Source organism: Thunnus maccoyii, chromosome 21, assembly GCF_910596095.1.
Source record: "Thunnus maccoyii chromosome 21, fThuMac1.1, whole genome shotgun sequence".
Taxonomy (NCBI): domain Eukaryota; kingdom Metazoa; phylum Chordata; class Actinopteri; order Scombriformes; family Scombridae; genus Thunnus; species Thunnus maccoyii.
In genome coordinates this window covers 6,774,711-6,794,572 of record NC_056553.1, presented here as the reverse complement: position 1 = coordinate 6,794,572, position 19,862 = coordinate 6,774,711, and the positions used below count along the sequence as shown (strand labels likewise).

Below are 19,862 nucleotides of genomic sequence, written 5' to 3'. Positions count from 1 at the left end.
AGAGCACCCTGCTGTTTTGTACATGAGATTACACACACACACACATTTCACATGTATGCCACTAACAAGGTCCGCAGGCTTTAATGTCACACGGATCAGGTTCTGGTTTTAGTCAATGATTTTAATAAATGATCTCTGTTTGGGTCATCACCGGGACGCCTGGTCCCTTCTTTCCTAATGGTGGAGAGGAGAGGAGAGAGGAGAGGAGAGGAGGAGTGTTGGAGCAGAGGAGGAGTGATGAGGGAGGGAGGAAGGGAGGGAGGAACAGTTTGAAGAGTCAGGGTGAAGTTAGAGTAGCTACAGACAGACAGATAGCAGCAGAGAAAGATAGATTAGGAAAGAAGTTTGTGCTGTTAAATTGGGAAAGAAGCAGAGGATAGAGTGGCAGTGCGTAAAAGAGGAAGTAGAGCTTTTTTTTTTTAATTTCAGGGAGATGTTACTGTAACTTTTTGGATTACATTTTGTAATCCACAATGATTTTTTGTTAGAATTCTTCTACTGTAGATATTTGTGTTTTGCTCGGTGTGTTTAACCCACCTGAGAGTTAGACTTTAGATTGTGTGATTGAGTGTGTGTGTGTGTTGTAATAAGTCATGGAACTGGAGCGTTTAGGTGGCAGCGGGGTTAAACCTGAGCGGGGCAACAGTCGTCTCTACAGGATAGCGCTGGCCATGTGTGTGTGTGTCTGTGCCGCTCTGCTGCTCGCACTCATACTGGGTAAGTCCACACACACACACACACACACACACACACACACACACAGACATTCACAGAGATCCACACTTTTCTCCTTCAGTCATGCTGCATTATAATTTGTAAGGAATTCTGTGGAAACGTATCACACAGTACGCACACTGCCTCAGATTATAGTACACGCAGACTGTAAATAACACACAGAAGCGTGCTGGTGGGAGCAAAGGTCTTTGTGGAGGACTCACGGGTAACTTGTGTCAAACTATTTTTGGTTCATATAAGGTTTCATACACACCCACGTGCACATGCATAGTATTTGCTCTCCATAGCTCCATAGTGCACTGCGGGTGTCAAATTGAACTCTAGGAAAATAGGAAAGAATGTTTGTGTTGTCACTTTTGTGGGCTCATGTCCTGCAGGATGTGAAATTAATTAGCAGTGAATTGTGTGGCAGAGTCATGGGGTGAATAATAATTAACAGTGACATTAAAAAAAAAAAAAAAAAAAAAATAGATGTGCCAGGGTAAAATAAACCAGTAATTTGCATTCATAATCTGAACAATAAACAACAACAAAAATATGTAAAACAGAGATAGATATTACACATTTAATGATAAAAGAGTGAAAATGAAAGTTTTACAATGCTATGTCCTGGTGTACTGAATTAAAAAATGTTGAAAGAATCAAATTTTACAGGTTTTAACCATATATTATACAGTTTTATAGTGCGTGCTGTGTCCAATGTGTAATATTTGAAATGCTGTCAAAAAGAAGGATGATTGTTTAATCCTACTGTGTCTGATTGGAACAATGCAGTCACTTCTGGTAACTTTCTTATTTTTTCCTGGAATTACTGTCCATGAGCTTCAACAGACTGGTGTCAGAAAGGAGGAGAAAAATCAGATAAGAGACACAAGTATATACAAATGCTTGTGTAAACAGACAGATGGCGTAGCCTAGCATACAGACTGGAAAGAGCTAGCTTAATTCTGTCCAAAGGTTAAAAAAGAATCTGCATATGAGCGGCTCAAAAGGTCGCTGATTAACACATTATATCTTTTGTTTGTTTAATCCATACAAAAACCAAAGTGTTACAGTAACAAGGTGTGGTTTGTGCTGATTTTTCTTGGCTGGGCGCAGTAACTTCCTCGATAATTAACACGTACAACTGTGCTGTTGGATTAACCAGGCTAGCTGTTTCCCCGTGCTAGCTAACCATCTCCTGGCTCTAGCTTCATATTTAACAGACAGATATGAGAGTGGCATCAATTTTCCCCATCTAACTCTTTGTAAGGTGTGAATATATGCATTTCCCAAAATGTTGAACTATTCCTTTAAAAGTCCTTTTTGCAGACAGTTTTAATGATTCAGTAGTTTCAGTTGTGCATGATTGTGAGGACGGTCATGGCCGGGAGGGCTGTATGTGTGCCTCGAGTGGGATAAGTATTGTTGTTTTGTTATTGAGGGAAGGCAGCATTCTTGTGGTGGCATTGAAGTGTAATTATGTTATGTGCCTATGTATGCATTACATTTCACCCACACACCCACTCTAATGGAAACTCTCTAGTCTCTAGCCATGTGAATGACCAGACATAGGAATGTCAAGTGGTTGCTTTGATTTTTTTTGACTTTTTCATGAGCTGAGAGAGTTCTTAAATGTTTTTTAAATGTGTGTCTGTGTACATGAATGTTTATATCAGTGGCCTGTTTGGTATCTCAGTAATGAACGTGATATCTGTATTAGCAGTGACACTTGAACCTCAAACATCAGTGTGTGTTAAACTCTTGTTTATGTGTTTCTGAAGGAGCAGTCGGGGTGGGGTTGATGAGGTTGTTCCAGGCCAAGTAGGTCGTGCAGGGTTGAAATTGTGAGTGTGTGCATTTCTACTAAAAGTGGACACAACATTAAGCAACCCTGACAAGCTGCTCTAACTAGACAACAAGACCAGTCAACCTCAGAGGTCAGACATTGCGGCGCAACTCCGTAACGCTCCAATCACCCGTGCACAATAGGGATTTGGTTTCTAAATCTGTCAGCTCACTTCATGGGCTTCTGTTCTCCACAGAGCCACATAACTGTGGTTTCTGCCATGAAGTTAGAGAAGCAGGCTTGTAAACCGGACTTTCGTTCACCTTCTAGGAACGGAAGTGAACGGGTAAACCTGTGGTCGCACTGAGTAAACAGTGGGTCGCTCTATTCTATCATCTTGTCACGTTCTGGTCGCCTCTTTCAGAAGTGTGTACTCAAGTAATTACAGCAGAAGTTAAAGTCAAAAATCTGATGAGGTTTGCTTGTGATTCAATAAATTATTGCTCTCAAGTGGTATCACAAAGCTGTGGGGCAATAGTAGGCGGTGACAATGTGAGTTTCCTCAGTGCAGGCAGTCATATGGTTAAAAAATGAAACCACTTACTGTTTGCTCTGTATGAGTGCTCTCCAGCTGTATCAACTGCACTTTGATCTGTACTTGTCCCATTTTGATAGCTAGTAGATTGTGAGAACGTACCTTATTACACCTCCGTTTGATAACCAGTATAACCTGAAGCCTGATGGAAATATGATTGCCATGACACTTTCAGTTGTCTGATCTCTGCTTATTGATTGTGTGTATTTTAAACAATTAATAGAGAATTACTCGTGTTGCAGCCTCAGGGTCACAATGTAAAAATACAGTTTTCTAAAAGCAAGACTGGTGACTAAATGGATTGTTGCGGATTTAAGATGTCAGTTAGGTCTTCTAGGCATGGTAGTTCCTTGTACATTGTAAATAGTTGCACCAATTTGGGTAGCGGTCATAGTTAGTAGGAGTGAGAAGCCCTTTTTCTCCTGTTTTTCTTGATTAGGAGTTAGGTTATACTGTGTCTTTTGTTTCTATTTTATTTTTCGTTAGGGAAGTTTAGGATGGGGGTTTAGTTTACTTTTGTTTGTTGTTTTGGGCATTGCTCAACCGCGAAGTCTGTAAAATAAATTGCTACAGTGAACTTTGATGGTTGTTGGGCTGACCATTGGAAGAGTGGACTGGGGACGTAACAGTACTCGTAAACATGTTCCTGTCTTTTGATCTCCCTCCAGAAAATTAAGTTTATGTCCATTCTGCACTTTTCACTTTTCGTGTTTTGTGACAAAATATTCTCAATTTGAGGTCCACTTACTAGCCTTTCCTTGACCTTTTTAGGCTGTATTTCATAGTCTTCAGTACTGGATGCTCAGCTTGTAAATGAGATCACTTTGCTGGGAAATAAGAAGCAAGACAATCTGACTACCTTTAGGTGGATCACCTTATTTCACCAATGTTTCTTGGGCGGTTTGTTGGTCTACTGTACACATCAAGTTTCACTTTCACACAAGAATGGCGGCAGCACCGACAACTGTTTACTGTCTCAAAGCACCTTTAATGTGCTACAAAGAATAAAAAAACGGCCGTTTCAGTCAAACTGTAATGTTGCATCATCAGCTCTTTTCATCTTCTTCAGTTGCTCAAAGAACCAAGCAGGAGGAGTTCTGCCTGACCCCAGAATGCATTGAAGCAGGTGAGGGCAACTTTTCCATTCAACTGTAGGTTTATGCATTGTAGCTCTGAGCTTCCACTATTGTTTGCACGGTAGCTGGTTTGAGATATTTCTATTGTAACTTGATATTTCAGTTGTAAAAATACGTGTTGCTCAACAGTTATTATTTGGACTCACTGTTTTTATTTGTTCTGTCTCTTTCTCCTGACTGTAGCGGGGTCTATTCTGAGTAAAATTGACCGGTCCGTTAACCCCTGCGAGGACTTTTATAGTTTCTCCTGTGGGGGTTGGCTAAAGGAGAACCCGATCCCTGAGGATTCCTCCTCATATGGCATCTACCCCTGGCTGCGACAGCATGTTGACATCAGACTCAAAGGTATGTTTGCCCTTAAATTTCCCATCAGCACCTGACTTACTATCAACATTGATGAGGGCTGAGGTAACTCAAAGTACATTTATAAAGACTCTAAAAAGAGCCCTACTTTGATAGCCACAAGAAAGAGCTAAGGCCTGAGTTATTTTGCAATTGAATTTTCAATAGAGGCTATAAACGACAAGGTCGAAGGCATTTTTTATTTTCAAACTCAAGTGGTTTGGTTTATTGAACACTTTGACTGTAGCTTGGTAGAATATTATTACTGTATGTCAGTGCTACTGAAGCAAAAAGTAATATCACATATTTTTGTCTTAACAAAAGATGTGTGCAGATCAATTTCAATGTGAGGACACAAATGTTTTTTTCTCCTTTAGAGTTACTCGAAGCTCCTTCAGACCCTGATGAACTGACGGCAGTGTCCAAGGCTAAGATCCTCTACCGCTCCTGTTTGAATGAGAGTAAGTCTGACACACAGGCACACACATTTGGTTTTGTCACTAGGAGGACATTGCATTGACAAACCTTGACCATAGCAACTACGTGCTTAACCTTAACCCCAGCTGTAGCCCTAACCCCAACTCTTACTCTAACCTGAACCCTAAAGCAAAATCTTGACCCTCAAACAATCCTTTGAGTGCCACCAACCAAAATGTCCCCACAATCCAAAAATGTCCTCACTCTGCAGGTCTAAAAATTAGTCCTCACAAGGACAGATGTGCAAGAGCACACACACACACACACACACACACACACAATGATAGGATAAACAGGACATGATGAGATTTTATTGATCCCTATGACAGATTTAGGCCATTGCAGAAGCCGAAGCTAAAAAAAAGGAAAAAGGTATCTAATCACAAAGGTAGAGGAAATAAAACAAAAAAAGAAAAATAATACTATTCTTAATTGTTGCATGTCTATTTAAATAGGCACACTGGAGCGGTTGGACTCCAAACCGATGCTGAAAACACTTAAACAGCCGGAGTTTCGGTGGCCCGTTGTGGGGGAAGGGCTCGGCGGGGAGTACGAGTGGTCTGAGGGTCAATGGAACCTGCTGAAGACGGTGGCAGAGATGAGGAACCAGCACAGTAAGAGCGTCCTGATTCGCCTGTACGTCTCCCCAGATGACAAAAACTCCTCCCACTACATCATCAAGGTCAGACTTCCAAAATTATTGACAATTATTGTTGTTTCATGGAATACTTTGCATTACTGCCGATCAACGTCGTAAACTGTTCATCGCAGAATTTTTTTATTTGATTTTCTACCTTCCAGGCATTGGTTTTAGTTGATGCCTGTACAGTACAAAAACTTTCAGAGACCTGACACATTGTGAACTATAGTATGTAATCCATCACAGTAGTCATCTGCTGTAGTCACCTTTTATTTTTGTTAGTTACACTGTCATTAGTTCCTAGCGGGGGCGGGAACCTTTTCCTGTCGGTGTTTTCAAGATAGCTGCAACATTTTGAAACTCGGAATATCTTAGTGTACTTGAACTTATCATCAAGGACACTTCTCAGAATGGTCCTCACGAAAATAAAATTATCCTTGACTCAACATAAAAATAATGTAATGAGTCACATCAGTTTGATTAATCTAACTGAAACATTTATTTTAAGACAAACCATTTTAATAGAATTGGGTAAATTACTAATTTAAAATGTAAAAGGTCATCTCTTTATTTTAGACCACGTACCACCAACTGTTTGATGGATGGCCTATATACTCTTGACCCTGAATTACTCTACTACATGCACTCACATTCAGCGTTTGTGAATATTTGTGTTGCAACCACATTTACTCTCAACAACTACAACAACATTGCAATTGTGGAAATCGTGGAAACATTATAGAGCACAATGTAGAACACAATCACTCCAGGGACAACACAGCAACACACGTAAAATTTGATTTATGTTCATGAGTCTGTTGCCCTGGTGCATGATGGGAGGTTTCCTCGGGATGCTATACAATATACTGCACACGTTAACTCATACAGAGTATTAATTTGAGGTTGACTCCAATAAAGCAATACTACCAGTATCCACTATCACTACTGGCCAGTTATAGAAAGTATTGTTCATTCTCCACAAGAAGAGTTGGACTTACAAATGACCAACAGTATTGTTTTTCACCGCCGATTACCTACTTTAAACTCCCAATCCTGTATTAGTGTTTGGTGCCATTTCTGGCCACCATTGGTCCACATGGTCCACATTCTGATTTTGGTTCATGTAGTTGAGGTTACGCAACCAGTATTCAACTGGGAACTGACCACGTGGGCTCATACACATGAGCCGAAATGGCAACTGACAAATCTGGGTTGTTAGAGCCTCATTTGACACACAAGGAAAAGGTTTTCAAAACAAGTTTTTGTCTTTGCATGTTGATTTTTATCTGCAGTGAAAAGAATAGAAGGCAGGAAACCAATTCACAAAACTTCCATGTTTGGAAAATTAGGTGCTAACGGGGGCTAAAAGATGCAAAACCACTGGTATGGACAGATTCAGTGGCTCGGTCATTTTTCAAATTTTTATAGCTGCAGCAAAAGTAACAAGATTAACAAGCATAAAAAGCAGCAGACACTAACCTATACTCTCTTTGTGTCCATGTAGCTGGATCAGGCATCCTTGTCTCTGCCCTCCAGGGAGGACTACATCACCAACACTTCCTCTGCCCAGGCGGTGAGTCTCTGCTTCATCTTTCACCTCTCTTACCTGTCATCTAAAAAGTCCTCTTCCTACAGCAGCAGCTGTTTCCTTCCTGTTTGAGTGATAAATTATAGTAAAAAAAAATGTGGCCACTTGACATATTAACAGTAATTTTCATTTTTTTGTATCAACATCTTAGAATCAGAACAAGAGCTTCCCTCCAGACTGAAAAAGCACAAATACTCAACAATCATAATGCAAACATTAATTTAATAGGAGGCAGCAGACATCGATCGCTCCGCTAATAGCTGCCTCATTAGACCAGCGAGAAAAAAGTGCAGTGAGTTTGCAGTGACTATTTTTTCTCAGCTGGAGAAACTATTGTCTCACTGTTGATGCAATATGAATAGCAGTTGTGGGGGAGACAGATATGCCTAATCAGTTATGTTAGTAACTGTGCAAAAATAACATTTATGTCAGCAAGAGACAGTTCCCAAAGGAATTTGGGAGGGGATGATCAGTAATGTCACAATTTTGATTTTCTGTGTGCAATAAGTGAAGGTCGCTAGGCCATGTGTGTTGTGAGAAATGTGGAAATTTGCCAGGTACAATTGATACATGTTAGAGAAGTTTGAGACACCATTTTTTTCTGAGATGAGTCATGTCTGGATTATTAGTGTCAAGGTCAAGCAAGGTGGCGTTCAGAAAATAAGCTCCACATTAGGAGAGGTTATGAGAGGTATATAATTTAATGTTTTATGATTTTTCATTAGGTTATTTGTCCCGGGTCAAAGCCTCGGTTTGCTCTGTATTTCACTTTAATGCACAGTAAACCAATTCACTTTGAACCCTTTCAGCTTCCAGTGTATCCTTTCAAGTCTTTTTCAACACAGTGTTGCTCCCTTCACCCTAAAGAGAATACTGTATCTAAAGCCCAAATATAAAAGGGCTTACATTTAGTTCTTTGGAAAATGTACACCATCTTAGTTTAGTGTGTTAGCATGCTAACATTTGTTAATTAGCATTGAACACAAAGTACGGCTGATGTTTTTTTTTTAATGTATTTGGTCAATAAAGCATTGGACAAACTGACATTTTTACCTGATAAAGAGTTAAGGGAAATTTATTGCGATTCATCCTAAAAGGAGTATAAATGTCTATACCTTCATGGAACACCTCCCAATAGTAGTCAAGATATTTCACTTAAAACCAAGTGACCAATCACCAAAATCAGTAGGAGTCGTCCTCTGGGGACCATGAATCCGTACAAACTATCATAGCGATCCATTCAATAGTTGCTGAAATATTTTAGTCTGGACCAAAGTGGTGGACAGACTGACTTGATTATGATGCCTAGATCCATGCTGCTAGCATGGCTAAAACATATATTAACATATAAACACATTAACATATAGTAACTGTATCTGTAAACCTGTTTTATGCTTTAGTTTTACATGTATTTTTCTATTGGATTTACCTTTGTGTATCTTCATTTTGACACAAGCATTTGACCAAAGGTTAGGCTAGAAAATATTAAATAAATATTATTTGCTGTGTATCTGTCCTATACAAATTATATTCCAATAAAATCATACATATAATACATAAATAACTCATACTGATATAACTGTACAAGAGTGTCTGTGTGTGGATCTAAGTCCTTGTATAATGCCTGCTGATGTTTGGTAGTGATAGTCGACAGTAGCTTAAAGCAATGAAAGAGTAAGTGACATTGGTCTTTTTCTGCCTCTCTCTCTCTCTCTCTCTCTCTCTCAAATTCAAAGCTCATAAGCTGAAAATGATGAGTAATGAATGTATAATTATCAACAATCATATTAAACACAATCAGGCATTTTTTTAACAGATGTAATCACTCAGAAACATTTACTACAGAGCTTGTTTCTCTTAGTGTATGACAACATTTCACATATTTTGCAGCTATTAGCACACTCTGACTTTTCTCCCCACATTGATACAACAGTTTCTGAGGATCAAGGAGATGAATAAACCCAGCATATATATTTATTTTTTCAAAAAAAATCTCTCTTAAATCCTTATATTTCTCACAGTATAATAGGAAGTGAGATTCTGTCTCAACCTCTCTTTTATGACAAAATGAACACACCCCGGCCTCTCTGGGTCGCCTGTTCCGCCTGTGACGACCTGTTTCTGTGGCCAGGCTGTGTGTCCACTCAGTCTCTACAATGTCAACGTTTTCCTTAGTTTTCTATCAGTCACGGTGGTCAGGTACTCTGCAGCCATGTACTCTCTGTTTAGGGTCAAACAGAATTCTAATTTACTTTGTGATTTGGTGGTTTTGTTCCAATATTTGATATAATTTTCTCTTTCTCTCTCTCTCTCTGTCTCTCTCTCTCCAGTATCGTGCAGCCTTGCTGAGTTTGATGGTGGATACAGCCGTCATGCTGGGCGCTCCAGAGAAAGCAGCACTGACCCAGATGGAAAAGGCTCTTGCCTTCGAGACCAAACTGGCTCATGTAAAGATGTCATGTCAGATAAATATAATCCCACTCAATGTATGGAAACGGCTTCACAGGCCTCCGTGTTTCTGGAGCTAATTACAACAAGGGATTATTATCAACCATGAAATATGAAATTAATTAGTCAACTTCACCAACAGTTGAAATGGAAACATTGCTTTCTCATCGTGCCTGCAGATCCTGATTCCCTATGAAAACCGCACCAGTGAAAACATGTACAACAAATACACACTCTCCCGCCTGCAGCGCCACATACCACAGGTACTTCAAACAGGAACTGTAAAGAAAAATCATATTACTAAAAAAATGTATAGACAATCACCTTGTTCTTGCCCCTTCTTTTCAGAAGTCTTAACATGTGTCAGTCCAGTTATGGGTGTGTACACGTTTAAAGCAAAAAAATACCACAAAACGGAGACATTAGTTCCAAAAAACAATCTGAGGAAGTGACATTCACACTCATTAAATGACTGACAGTACAGAAATGAAAGCAAATTATATACTAGGCTGATTTGGGCATTTAATTACAAAGAATATTTATGATTGATTTGATTGTTATGATGCTGTCTGTTAGATTTAATAGACAATTTTGCTGCCACATGCTTTGAATATGATTTCAGATGCTTCTCTACCCTGAGAACGAGATGATAAAGGAGGCGACTTGTGTCATTCTTGTATTTTTTTGGCAGCAGAATGATCAAACTTAGATGACGAGAGCCCAAAATGTATAAAAATAGTTGGAGATTTAAATCCCTTCAAAAAAAACATGTGGATTCTGTTGAAAGAAATTGCAAACTAATGATTATAATCTTTATTTATTGAGCAGTTTTCAAAAGTTCCTCCCAAGGGCAGCAAAATAAAATCATAAAATCATTAGATATTAAAAAACAAATAAATCCAATTGAGTGTAAGATATAATAAGAGAGAATTTAAAAGAATAAAACAGATAAAAACAGAAGGCAATAGGGGTTTGATTTAAGAAGAGATTATAGAGAGGTCACTGACTTCTGAAAATGTTTTATATGTTAAACCTTCACATGTCTCTTCCTCCATCTGTCTGTAGTTTGACTGGTTGGGTTTTGTGAGGACTGTGGTGGAGTCTAAAGGCGACCCGGCTCGGTCCATCTCCTCCTCCGAGCCCATCATCGTCCGAGCTCCGCAGTACTTCAAGGAACTTTTCAAACTCATTAATGCCACAGAGCCCAGGTACACACACATACACACACATACACACACATGCACACACACATGCACACACACATGCACACACATGCACACACACATGCACGGCCAGAAAGAGAACACACACAGACAGATGAGCGCACACTGGGGCTTGAGGGCTTCTGTCTCTCATTATAAGTATATTATAGTGTATAATGAGATTACATGTAGGCATTTAATTAATGTTCCTCCTCTCTCTCTCTCTCTTTATCTTTATCCAGGACTGTTGCTAACTACGTACAATGGAGGACAGTTTTCTCCAGGATCACCACTCTGAGCCGCCGTTTCCTCTACAGATACCTCGACTACGCTCGGGTCGGTACAGAAAGCATCTTGCAAAATCTATGTCCATAATTGGTGATTTTTTAATGTTTTTGGATGAACTGAAGGATTAAAAACTCCTTTATGGGGTTGAGAATTCTCCTATTTCATGTAAAGATGACATTTTGTTCCACTATAACTTTCTTTCTGTCATTTCTTAAATTCTTCAATGAGCTGTTTCCTAAATCCATAATTCACTCTACAGTATGCAGTACTGTATGTACACTAATTTACTACCGCTGAGGACGCAGAGGCCATGTCCTCTGTGCTGCTTTTAAGAATTTGTGGTTTAACAATGTGAGGGAGTTTAGTGGATATTTTATAGGCTGATGATATTTTAGACTCAGTATAATTAAATTTGATTACTTTTAGGGCCAACAGATAAATAAATCAATGAAGAATTTAGTACTTTCCCACCAGATTCCTTTTCATTCCTGGCATCTACTATTCAGGCCTCAGTGCTGGTATAAAATGTATATACATTTGAATAAATAATAGAGTATTAAAATCCAAATAGTAATTTAAAAAATGTGTTTTTTATTCTGTAGGTGGGGAAAGTGAGGGAGGATTCTTGGATATATGACCTCAGTTGTTTGACAATCTTGGCTACAGCACTGCTTGTACTGTTTTATACAACTAGAAAATAATACAAGAGTGATGCTGCCAATTTAATGTCACAAAGAGAAACCAAAATGTTTTGTTTTTTTCCCAGAGATATAATATTTAAGCTTTTAATTTTCTGGGACTGCTCCGGAGCTTTTGTCAGTTTTGTAGTCATAATTATCTTTGTGTATTTCAAGGTCCTTCATCCACACACTCAAGAATCTAACAGACTTAGTATGCATATATATATTCTTACTGTTCCTGTTTGAACATATTTTGAATTAGTATTAGTAGACACAGCTTGAGCCTCATACATACATAGATACATACTTTTTTTTATCTGAGCCCTAATCCACATTGTAAATGAGGTTAAAGGTTAAAAGTTCTCAAAATGTAACAGTGACACACTCTCAAATCCTGTTTATATGTCCCAAAACTCTCATTACAGTAATAAGAAAGCAGGAAAAATTAGGTTATTTTGAATACTATGGCATCCTATTTTTAAAACCATCAGATGAGCTTCAGATAAATTATACAGTATACCTTAGATACAAATAATGATTTCAAACAATTTGTTATAATTTAAAATATGTCAAATATCAGTATAACAGTCTCAATATCTCCCTTCACAAGTGACCCTTAGAGGCATCTTGACCATACGGTTTAGAACCTGGCGCTCTGTGGAGGAAGACACAATGTCACCTTGCATCTCCGTCTCTCACACCCCCACCAGGTAACCACGGGAACCACCTCTCTGACCCCGCGCTGGGATAAGTGTGTTAATTATGTCGAGAACTCGCTGGTTTATGCCACCGGGCGCCTTTTTGTCAACACACACTTCCAGGAGGACAAGAAACATATGGTGCGTGTGTTTTGATGTGTGTGTGTTCTAGAAATGATATCAAGCAGTAAATCTGAAATAAAATTAAAAGTGTTTAATTAATGATTTTGGTATATATTTAGTTGTATTTTTTAATATTTCCTCCTGAAGTCACATTTAACTCTCTGACGGTTTCTGTGTCTTTCGTTTGTTTGTGACTCAGATGGAGGAGCTGATTCAGGGCGTTCGCTGGGCGTTCATCGACATGCTGAAGAAAGAGAACGACTGGATGGATGAACCAACGAAGAAGAGAGCCATAGAAAAGGCAAGAACGGCTGACTGCTTCGTCACCACTCATCAGTTCCTCTGTCCCATCTCACTCTGGACAATAACTCTGCTCTGCTGCTGTGACAATCTCCAAAACTACTTTCTTCCCTCGTCTTTACTCTCAGCTCTACAATCAACACATTTTGCTTTAAACTTAAAGCTGCATTCATGTTTTTTTCTTTTGGCCACTTGGGGGCAGCACTGTTTTGGTTTTCACCACCTGAGGGAAAATATCTTTCTTTAGCTGCTTGACTAGATGTTCGACTTTCTTCACCAGCTAGCTGCTAACTGTATTTGTCTGCCATTAGGTGTTAGGCAGGCTGAAACCAAAACAATGAACTTAATGAGGCTAAAAAGCTCAGTAGAGATGTTGAGTTAGATGACAAATCACCTAAAAGTGTCATTAATTTATTCTTAAAAGAAAACTATTGATTATTGCAGCTTTAAACCAGAATATTGACCAGTTTGTAAGTAAAATATGCTTTTGATATCTTTGGGATTCTGATTGATCCTATTTTATCATGTGGGCTCACACATTTGTACCTTTTTTCTGTCTTCAGTACAGCAATGCCACGCTGTCCTTCACTTCACTGTTTTTGTAACCGGAGAACCATTGATCTTTAAAATGTTCCTCATCATCATCATCTCTCACAGAGTAGTTTTCTCCTTGAACCAAACTATTCCTCATTGGGCAGCCTTCCAATAACGACAATCACATTTAGATGCTAACTCTTTATTGTCCCCAGTGTCTCTTTATTTCTTATGTAACATTTCAGTCCCATTTTAAGGACTTGGGAGCATTTTTTTTTTTTTTTGTCAGAGTACTGTAGCTGTGACTCTCACGGCCCTCGCTCCTTATTGCTTATATTATATTCTATCTTGGATGGCTGATAAATATATTTATGATTATGTAAAAGTCTGTTTAAACTCTCTTTAACACTCACTCTGTCGTCTCTCCAGGCTCACGCAGTGCTGGCTAAGGTCGGCTACCCTGAGTTTATTCTGAATGACACCTACCTCAATGAAGATTTAAAGCAGGTTAGTGCAACAGCGAACCGCTGTAGGCTAGTTCTATAGCATCACTTGGGTAAAACAGAGGTTAATGGGGGAAAATAACTTTAAAACAAACAAAAAAAGAGAATAAACGAGCAAAAAAACATCTCTGCTGGTTTATTTATTCATGTGACTGTCTAACACATTGTCCTCTGTGAACCACTCTGCATTTAACTGCACATACTGTATGAGCATGTGACAAATGAAACATATCTATCTTGAATCTGTAAGTAATTTATAGGCCCAAAGCATCGAAAGAACCTCACCATCAAAACTGACAGTCAGCCACCGCATACCAGCATAATGAAGCAGAGCAGTACGTTCAGTGGCAGGTCGCTGTCACACAGCCATTAGGCTCTTTAACTCTTCCCTACGGGGGCGGGCAGGGCGGGGGCGCTGGCGGGGGCGAGGGGGGGGGGAGTTGAGAGTTGAGTGCTAGGCCCGATGCTCTGCTCTGCTCCTCTGCTTACTATGATAGTCACTTTAATTACCGTCATAGTCTCTTCATGCACTGTCGGACACTTTATCACTTTATTTGCTGTCAGTCACTCTGTTTACGGTTTAGGCTTACTCTGAGAAGTACTTTTAAATAAGAGCGTGTGTGTGTGTATTTGTGTGTGTGTGTGTGTTACAGCTAGAGTTCAGTGAGACAGACTACTACGGGAATGTGATGCAGACGTTGAAGTTTATCGCCCAATCTGACATCGGCTGGCTCCGAAAGAGCGTCCCACGCACGGAGTGAGTGGTCGGACCGATCTGTACCGCGTTTTACTTCCTGTGATTCCTCGTTGTCACGCCAACAATGTGTGTGTGTGTGTGTGTTTGTTCCAGGTGGTTCACAAACCCCACGACGGTGAACGCCTTCTACAGTTCCTCCACCAATCAAATCAGTAAGATTGATCTCTGAGACGGATTCATTACATGAGTTGATTTTTTTTTTTATCATCCGGGTATTAATGACTTATAAAGTTATGTCCAGAGAGGATGAAGCTCCACTGCACTTCAGTGATTTCAATTAAGGATCTGCCTGGGATACATTTTTTTTGGGATTATTGCTCCCCTTAAAATCGCTGAGTAGGCATTTCAGTTTCAAAAGTAATTGGAAATTTGCATGAAACACGAGCTAAAACTGCTAGCGGAGGATGGAGGAGTTCTTTTTTTTTTTTTTTTTAAATAGGTCAAATGTGATCTGTTTCTACTTCCCTAAGAAAACACACTTTTTAATCACAAATATCTTTGCCTCACACAGGAAATAGAAAAACCTTCTGCAGTAAATGAATTCTGTCTGGACAGAGCTGTAGACACGCAAACAAAACAACAAAAAAAAAACTATTTCATTCTTCTCATTCAGGATTCCCTGCCGGTGAGCTTCAGAAACCTTTCTTTTGGGGGAAGGAGTATCCGAGGTGAGATTAAAGAAATGTGACATGCTCTACTAACAGACCATGAAAATGCCACCTCACGCTTTGCTCAGCAGAACTGTGAAGCTCTGAAATAATTACAGGATTTTTCTGACATGAACCTCTGGATAGAAAAGCACAGAGAGGAGTCTAGTGGTAAGGCCTGTGGAAAAACGGCGTGATTTAATACCTCACGCTCCACAGATCATGAAATTACAAGAGGTCATTAGTGATACGTTTTTTGAATAATAAGTTTCGTTGGCTTCATTTCATCAATTTTACAATAAAGTCCATAGTTTATGTTGTAAAACCTTCACAACTGTAGAAATAATCCTCAGTTTTTTAATACATAATGAAAGATATGTCTTCGAGTTTGATTGATTTGTAAAGTACAAACATTTTGCCAAACAAATAATAAAATTATTCACCATCGTTGAAGTAATTTCTAAAATTGTTTCTTTTAAATGGAGGTTCAAGCAAATCCCTTACTGGCACCATACTGTGCTTTTATTAATACAATAAATTTAAATGACATTCCTAAATAATAGAGCTTAGATTTGAAAGAAGCTGCCTTTTCTATCAGTCACATGACCAAACCTCATTCCCTCGTTTCCAGGTCTTTGAGTTACGGCGCCATCGGGGTGATAGTCGGACACGAGTTGACACACGGCTTCGACAATAATGGTAAATACTGACCTCAGAAAACGGCCACGATGATGAGGTGAGAGATTTCTATTTTTTCATGTGTGTGTGCGTTCTGTTTTTTTTCTGCACAGGTCGAAAGTACGACAAGAACGGCAACCTTGACCAGTGGTGGAGCAACTCGTCCGTAACAGCCTTCAATGAGAAGACTCAGTGTATGATCGACCAGTATAATGGCTACCACTGGGAGGAGGCGAGGTTGAACGTAAGACCTAGAGTTTGAATCCACAGATTGATCCACAGCATCAAAACTGCCCATTCAGATAATGATCAAGTCAAAAATAGTCTATAGTAATATTGTATATATTGCTTGTATGTATTCTAAATGTGTTTCAATAGTAAGGGGTACATGTTTTAGAACCAGGGTGGCCTGATTTAGAATTACCTGGCATCATATGAACCTTTGTGAAAGAAGAAGAGATGAGGATATATGTGAATTGTAATTGTTTTCTCTCTTGTAGGTGCGGGGTAAGAGGACGCTGGCAGAGAACATAGCAGACAACGGAGGAATAAGAGAAGCTTTTAGGGTACGATGTCTCTCTCACTCTGTGTCTACTACATCTTTTGGCAAAAAAAAGGCCTTTCTCGTGGCAGAAAAATACAGATGTGACTAATAACATCAATGACGGTTATATTGCATTTAGGTGTGCCTGAAAACCACTGCAGTGAGCCAGCGTGAACAATACCAGCGCCCCCGGCACTGTTTATTATTAGTTACACCTGCGTCTCACATCTCAAAATGTACTCAGTGAGAAAAGTTTACTTTCAAAACTTTCAAGATGTTGTGTTAAGAAGTCTGTTTCTGTGCAGGCGTACAGGCGGTGGATAGATGAGACCAGAGGAGGCGTGGAGGAGCCTCTGCTGCCTGGAGTCGGACTGAACAACAATCAACTGTTCTTCCTCAGCTACGCACATGTAAGGACAAAGGTGGCAGCTGTTTCTGCTGCGCTGCTGATGTTTTTCTTTAGATAATTAGAGCTTTTAAGGCTTCATGTGGTTATAGGTTTAAGTAAGAACAGGTACAAACGTCTAGACTGAGGTGTTATTAATTATAATGCTTATTAGGAGTTTCATGTTTTGTTTTATGATGCAAAACTTTGCATCTCACCTGTAAACTACAGTAAAAATCTAACGCAGTATGACATTAGATTTGTCCTTAATTGTCTTTTGAGTTAAATGTAGCTGAACTTATTTTAGGATTTAGTACAAAAATTGGAAATGTTCTGTGGGAGCCAGTGGCGAAATAAACCATAATGTAGCCATTATCACTGCTGCAATCTATTACCTAACTAATTGTACTCCATTTGGGTCTTGAACTGTTAATGAAGAAAATGCTGCAGGGTAGTTTAAGCAGATCTGCTTCTTGGTACTGCAGCACAGTTTTGGTTACACATTTATAAAAGTCTTTCTTACTAGACAGTATATACTTATATATACATACTGCATTTATATATTTACCATTCTGCTGATGCTGAGCACCACTACCCTCCAGTAATATGAGTGTTGTATTGCTTGGTAAGGCGGCGAAGGGTAAAAACACACATGTACACATATTTTTATGACACTCACTGTAAAAGCATCTGTTTAATGGGCTTGTAATGTGCTGATCTGCAGGTGAGATGTAACTCATACAGACCAGAGGCAGCCAGGGACCAGATACAGAGTGGAGCCCACAGTCCACCAAAATACAGGTGAGCACATACACACACACACACACACACACTCACACACACACACACACACACACAACCCTTACAACCTGACCTTGACCATCACTGTTTTCTCCCGCAGAGTCATCGGAGCGATGAGTAACTTCGAAGAGTTCCGCAAAACGTTCAGCTGTTCCGAGTCGTCGGTCATGAACAGAGGCGCACACTCCTGCCGGGTGTGGTGACCTTTGACCTCAGCTTGACTCTGAACCAGGCCGGAGCTGTCGGCAGGGCGTCTGTCGAAAAAAAGGCTGATAGCGCTCGACTTAGCCGACACAGTTTACATGATACGGGAGCAAACGAAGCAAACGAGTTGTGCTCACAGAAATATAAACCCTAACATATAGACATGTTAGAGTAAGAGTGGAAACATTTAGAGACTGAACCCATTTTTAATGGGTTATTGTATATTGTTTCAACAAATTAGTGACTTTTTTTTACTGGTACATTTACTGCAGATATTGCAGCTAATGCGTAAATTATGACTGAAGCCATTTGTGAAGGACCAGAGGTTATGGATGATGGAAATATTGGGAAAAAAAGTATTTGTTACAAGCTGTTTTTGTAAAAACTGACCCTTTTTACAACAACACACCAGTATGTACTATAAGTGTCACTAGAGAAAGCTAAAGCCTTTCTTATGGGAATAAAGAGTTTTTATATCACAGTAAAGCTGCAAAGACCAGAACTTTTTTTCTTTTTTTTTTTAAGAGGAACATATATTCCAGATGTTACGGTAACTGTGGGAAGCACAAAATATCACAGGATAAGATCCACATATATTCATTAGCATCTTTGTTGATGAATTTCCAACACCGTAAACCAAAGATGAATTCATATTTGTGCATAAATATGACCAAAAAAAAAGCAAAATAGAATACAAACAATAAAGTTAGATATTTACCTTCAAATTCTATCTGATAATAAGTCTCGAATCCTTATTTTCCTTGAGATAATTGTGAAAGTCAGTCTTGTATCTTGTACTGCAGTTCAACAAGTAAAATGATATCAATTTGGCTCCTCTACTACTTGTTAAGATGTGTATGTTTCGTACTGTGTGTGTGTGTTTGTGTGTGTGTGGAGGCTCTCCTTCCATAAGTCTGGGTCCTGTCTTAGTTCCTGTCCCACTTTGTTTCAATCTGGTTTTCGTGTCAGACATTTATATTCATTCTGCCTCGGTTCAGCCCGAGGCAAATAAGCTCACGGAATTACAAGCACTCAAACTACAAGATGCACTCTGTCCATTTGTCTTTCTGTCTGTGTTACTCGGCCGCGCTGCCCAGATGCACTCACGCATCAGTCCGTGGTAGTATTTGAGATCGCTGCGGGATAAAAGGGAGTATTATACAAGGCAGGATTAACAAGTAAAAGTGTGAACAGCTTTAGGGAACATCCGCCGACATGTTGTTTATTGTTGTACAGTTATCGTGGTGAAAGACATATCTGAATCATGAACCTAAATCCGATATTCAGGTTGTGTTTTATAGGTTTTAAATGAAATTTCATCACCCTTTTTACACATTTAACTTTTTTTTATTGTGCTTTTTGAAATACCCTGATAGTTTTGACACGTACTGTATAAAAGCAATCTGCAATCTGAAGATCCACCAAAGCACATAAATGTCAAAACTAGCATTATAGCATCATTTTAAAACCATCTTTGGATTATTATTTACTGGTTCCAAGTTATATTTCATGTTTTATTTACAAGATATCAACCCTTCCTCATCCCCAAAGTTAATTTTTAAAAGCCGAATAATAAATATACAGAGTATAAAACCTTCAAGGTGCAAATGATTAAACTGATTTTATTTTATTATTTGCAAATGTTTTCGCTTGATATACATTTTTAACTTAATGAGATGATTTATCATTTTTACATGCTGTGATGGTGTTTCACTGTGTCACTGTTGTTTTGGCTGTGCTTCTCTCTGTCCAATTCTAATAAAACTATGAGGCTGTTCCTCCCCCCCCC

At 39.2% G+C, this 19,862-nt stretch overlaps 1 protein-coding gene across 1 annotated transcript; it reads left to right on the top strand.

Annotated features, from left to right (window-relative positions):
- Nucleotides 1-272: 272 nt before the first annotated feature.
- On the top strand, nucleotides 273-19,862 carry phex (phosphate regulating endopeptidase homolog, X-linked). Its single transcript, XM_042398946.1, has 22 exons — nucleotides 273-717; nucleotides 4,168-4,224; nucleotides 4,418-4,579; nucleotides 4,954-5,037; nucleotides 5,509-5,735; nucleotides 7,198-7,266; nucleotides 9,612-9,728; nucleotides 9,909-9,992; nucleotides 10,795-10,937; nucleotides 11,174-11,267; nucleotides 12,610-12,738; nucleotides 12,920-13,021; nucleotides 13,984-14,061; nucleotides 14,711-14,814; nucleotides 14,908-14,966; nucleotides 15,428-15,482; nucleotides 16,093-16,160; nucleotides 16,253-16,383; nucleotides 16,640-16,705; nucleotides 16,989-17,093; nucleotides 17,793-17,869; nucleotides 17,970-19,862. The coding sequence occupies exons 1-22, from the start codon at nucleotides 594-596 to the stop codon at nucleotides 18,070-18,072; spliced, it is 2,238 nt and encodes a 745-aa protein (XP_042254880.1). The 5' UTR covers nucleotides 273-593; the 3' UTR covers nucleotides 18,073-19,862.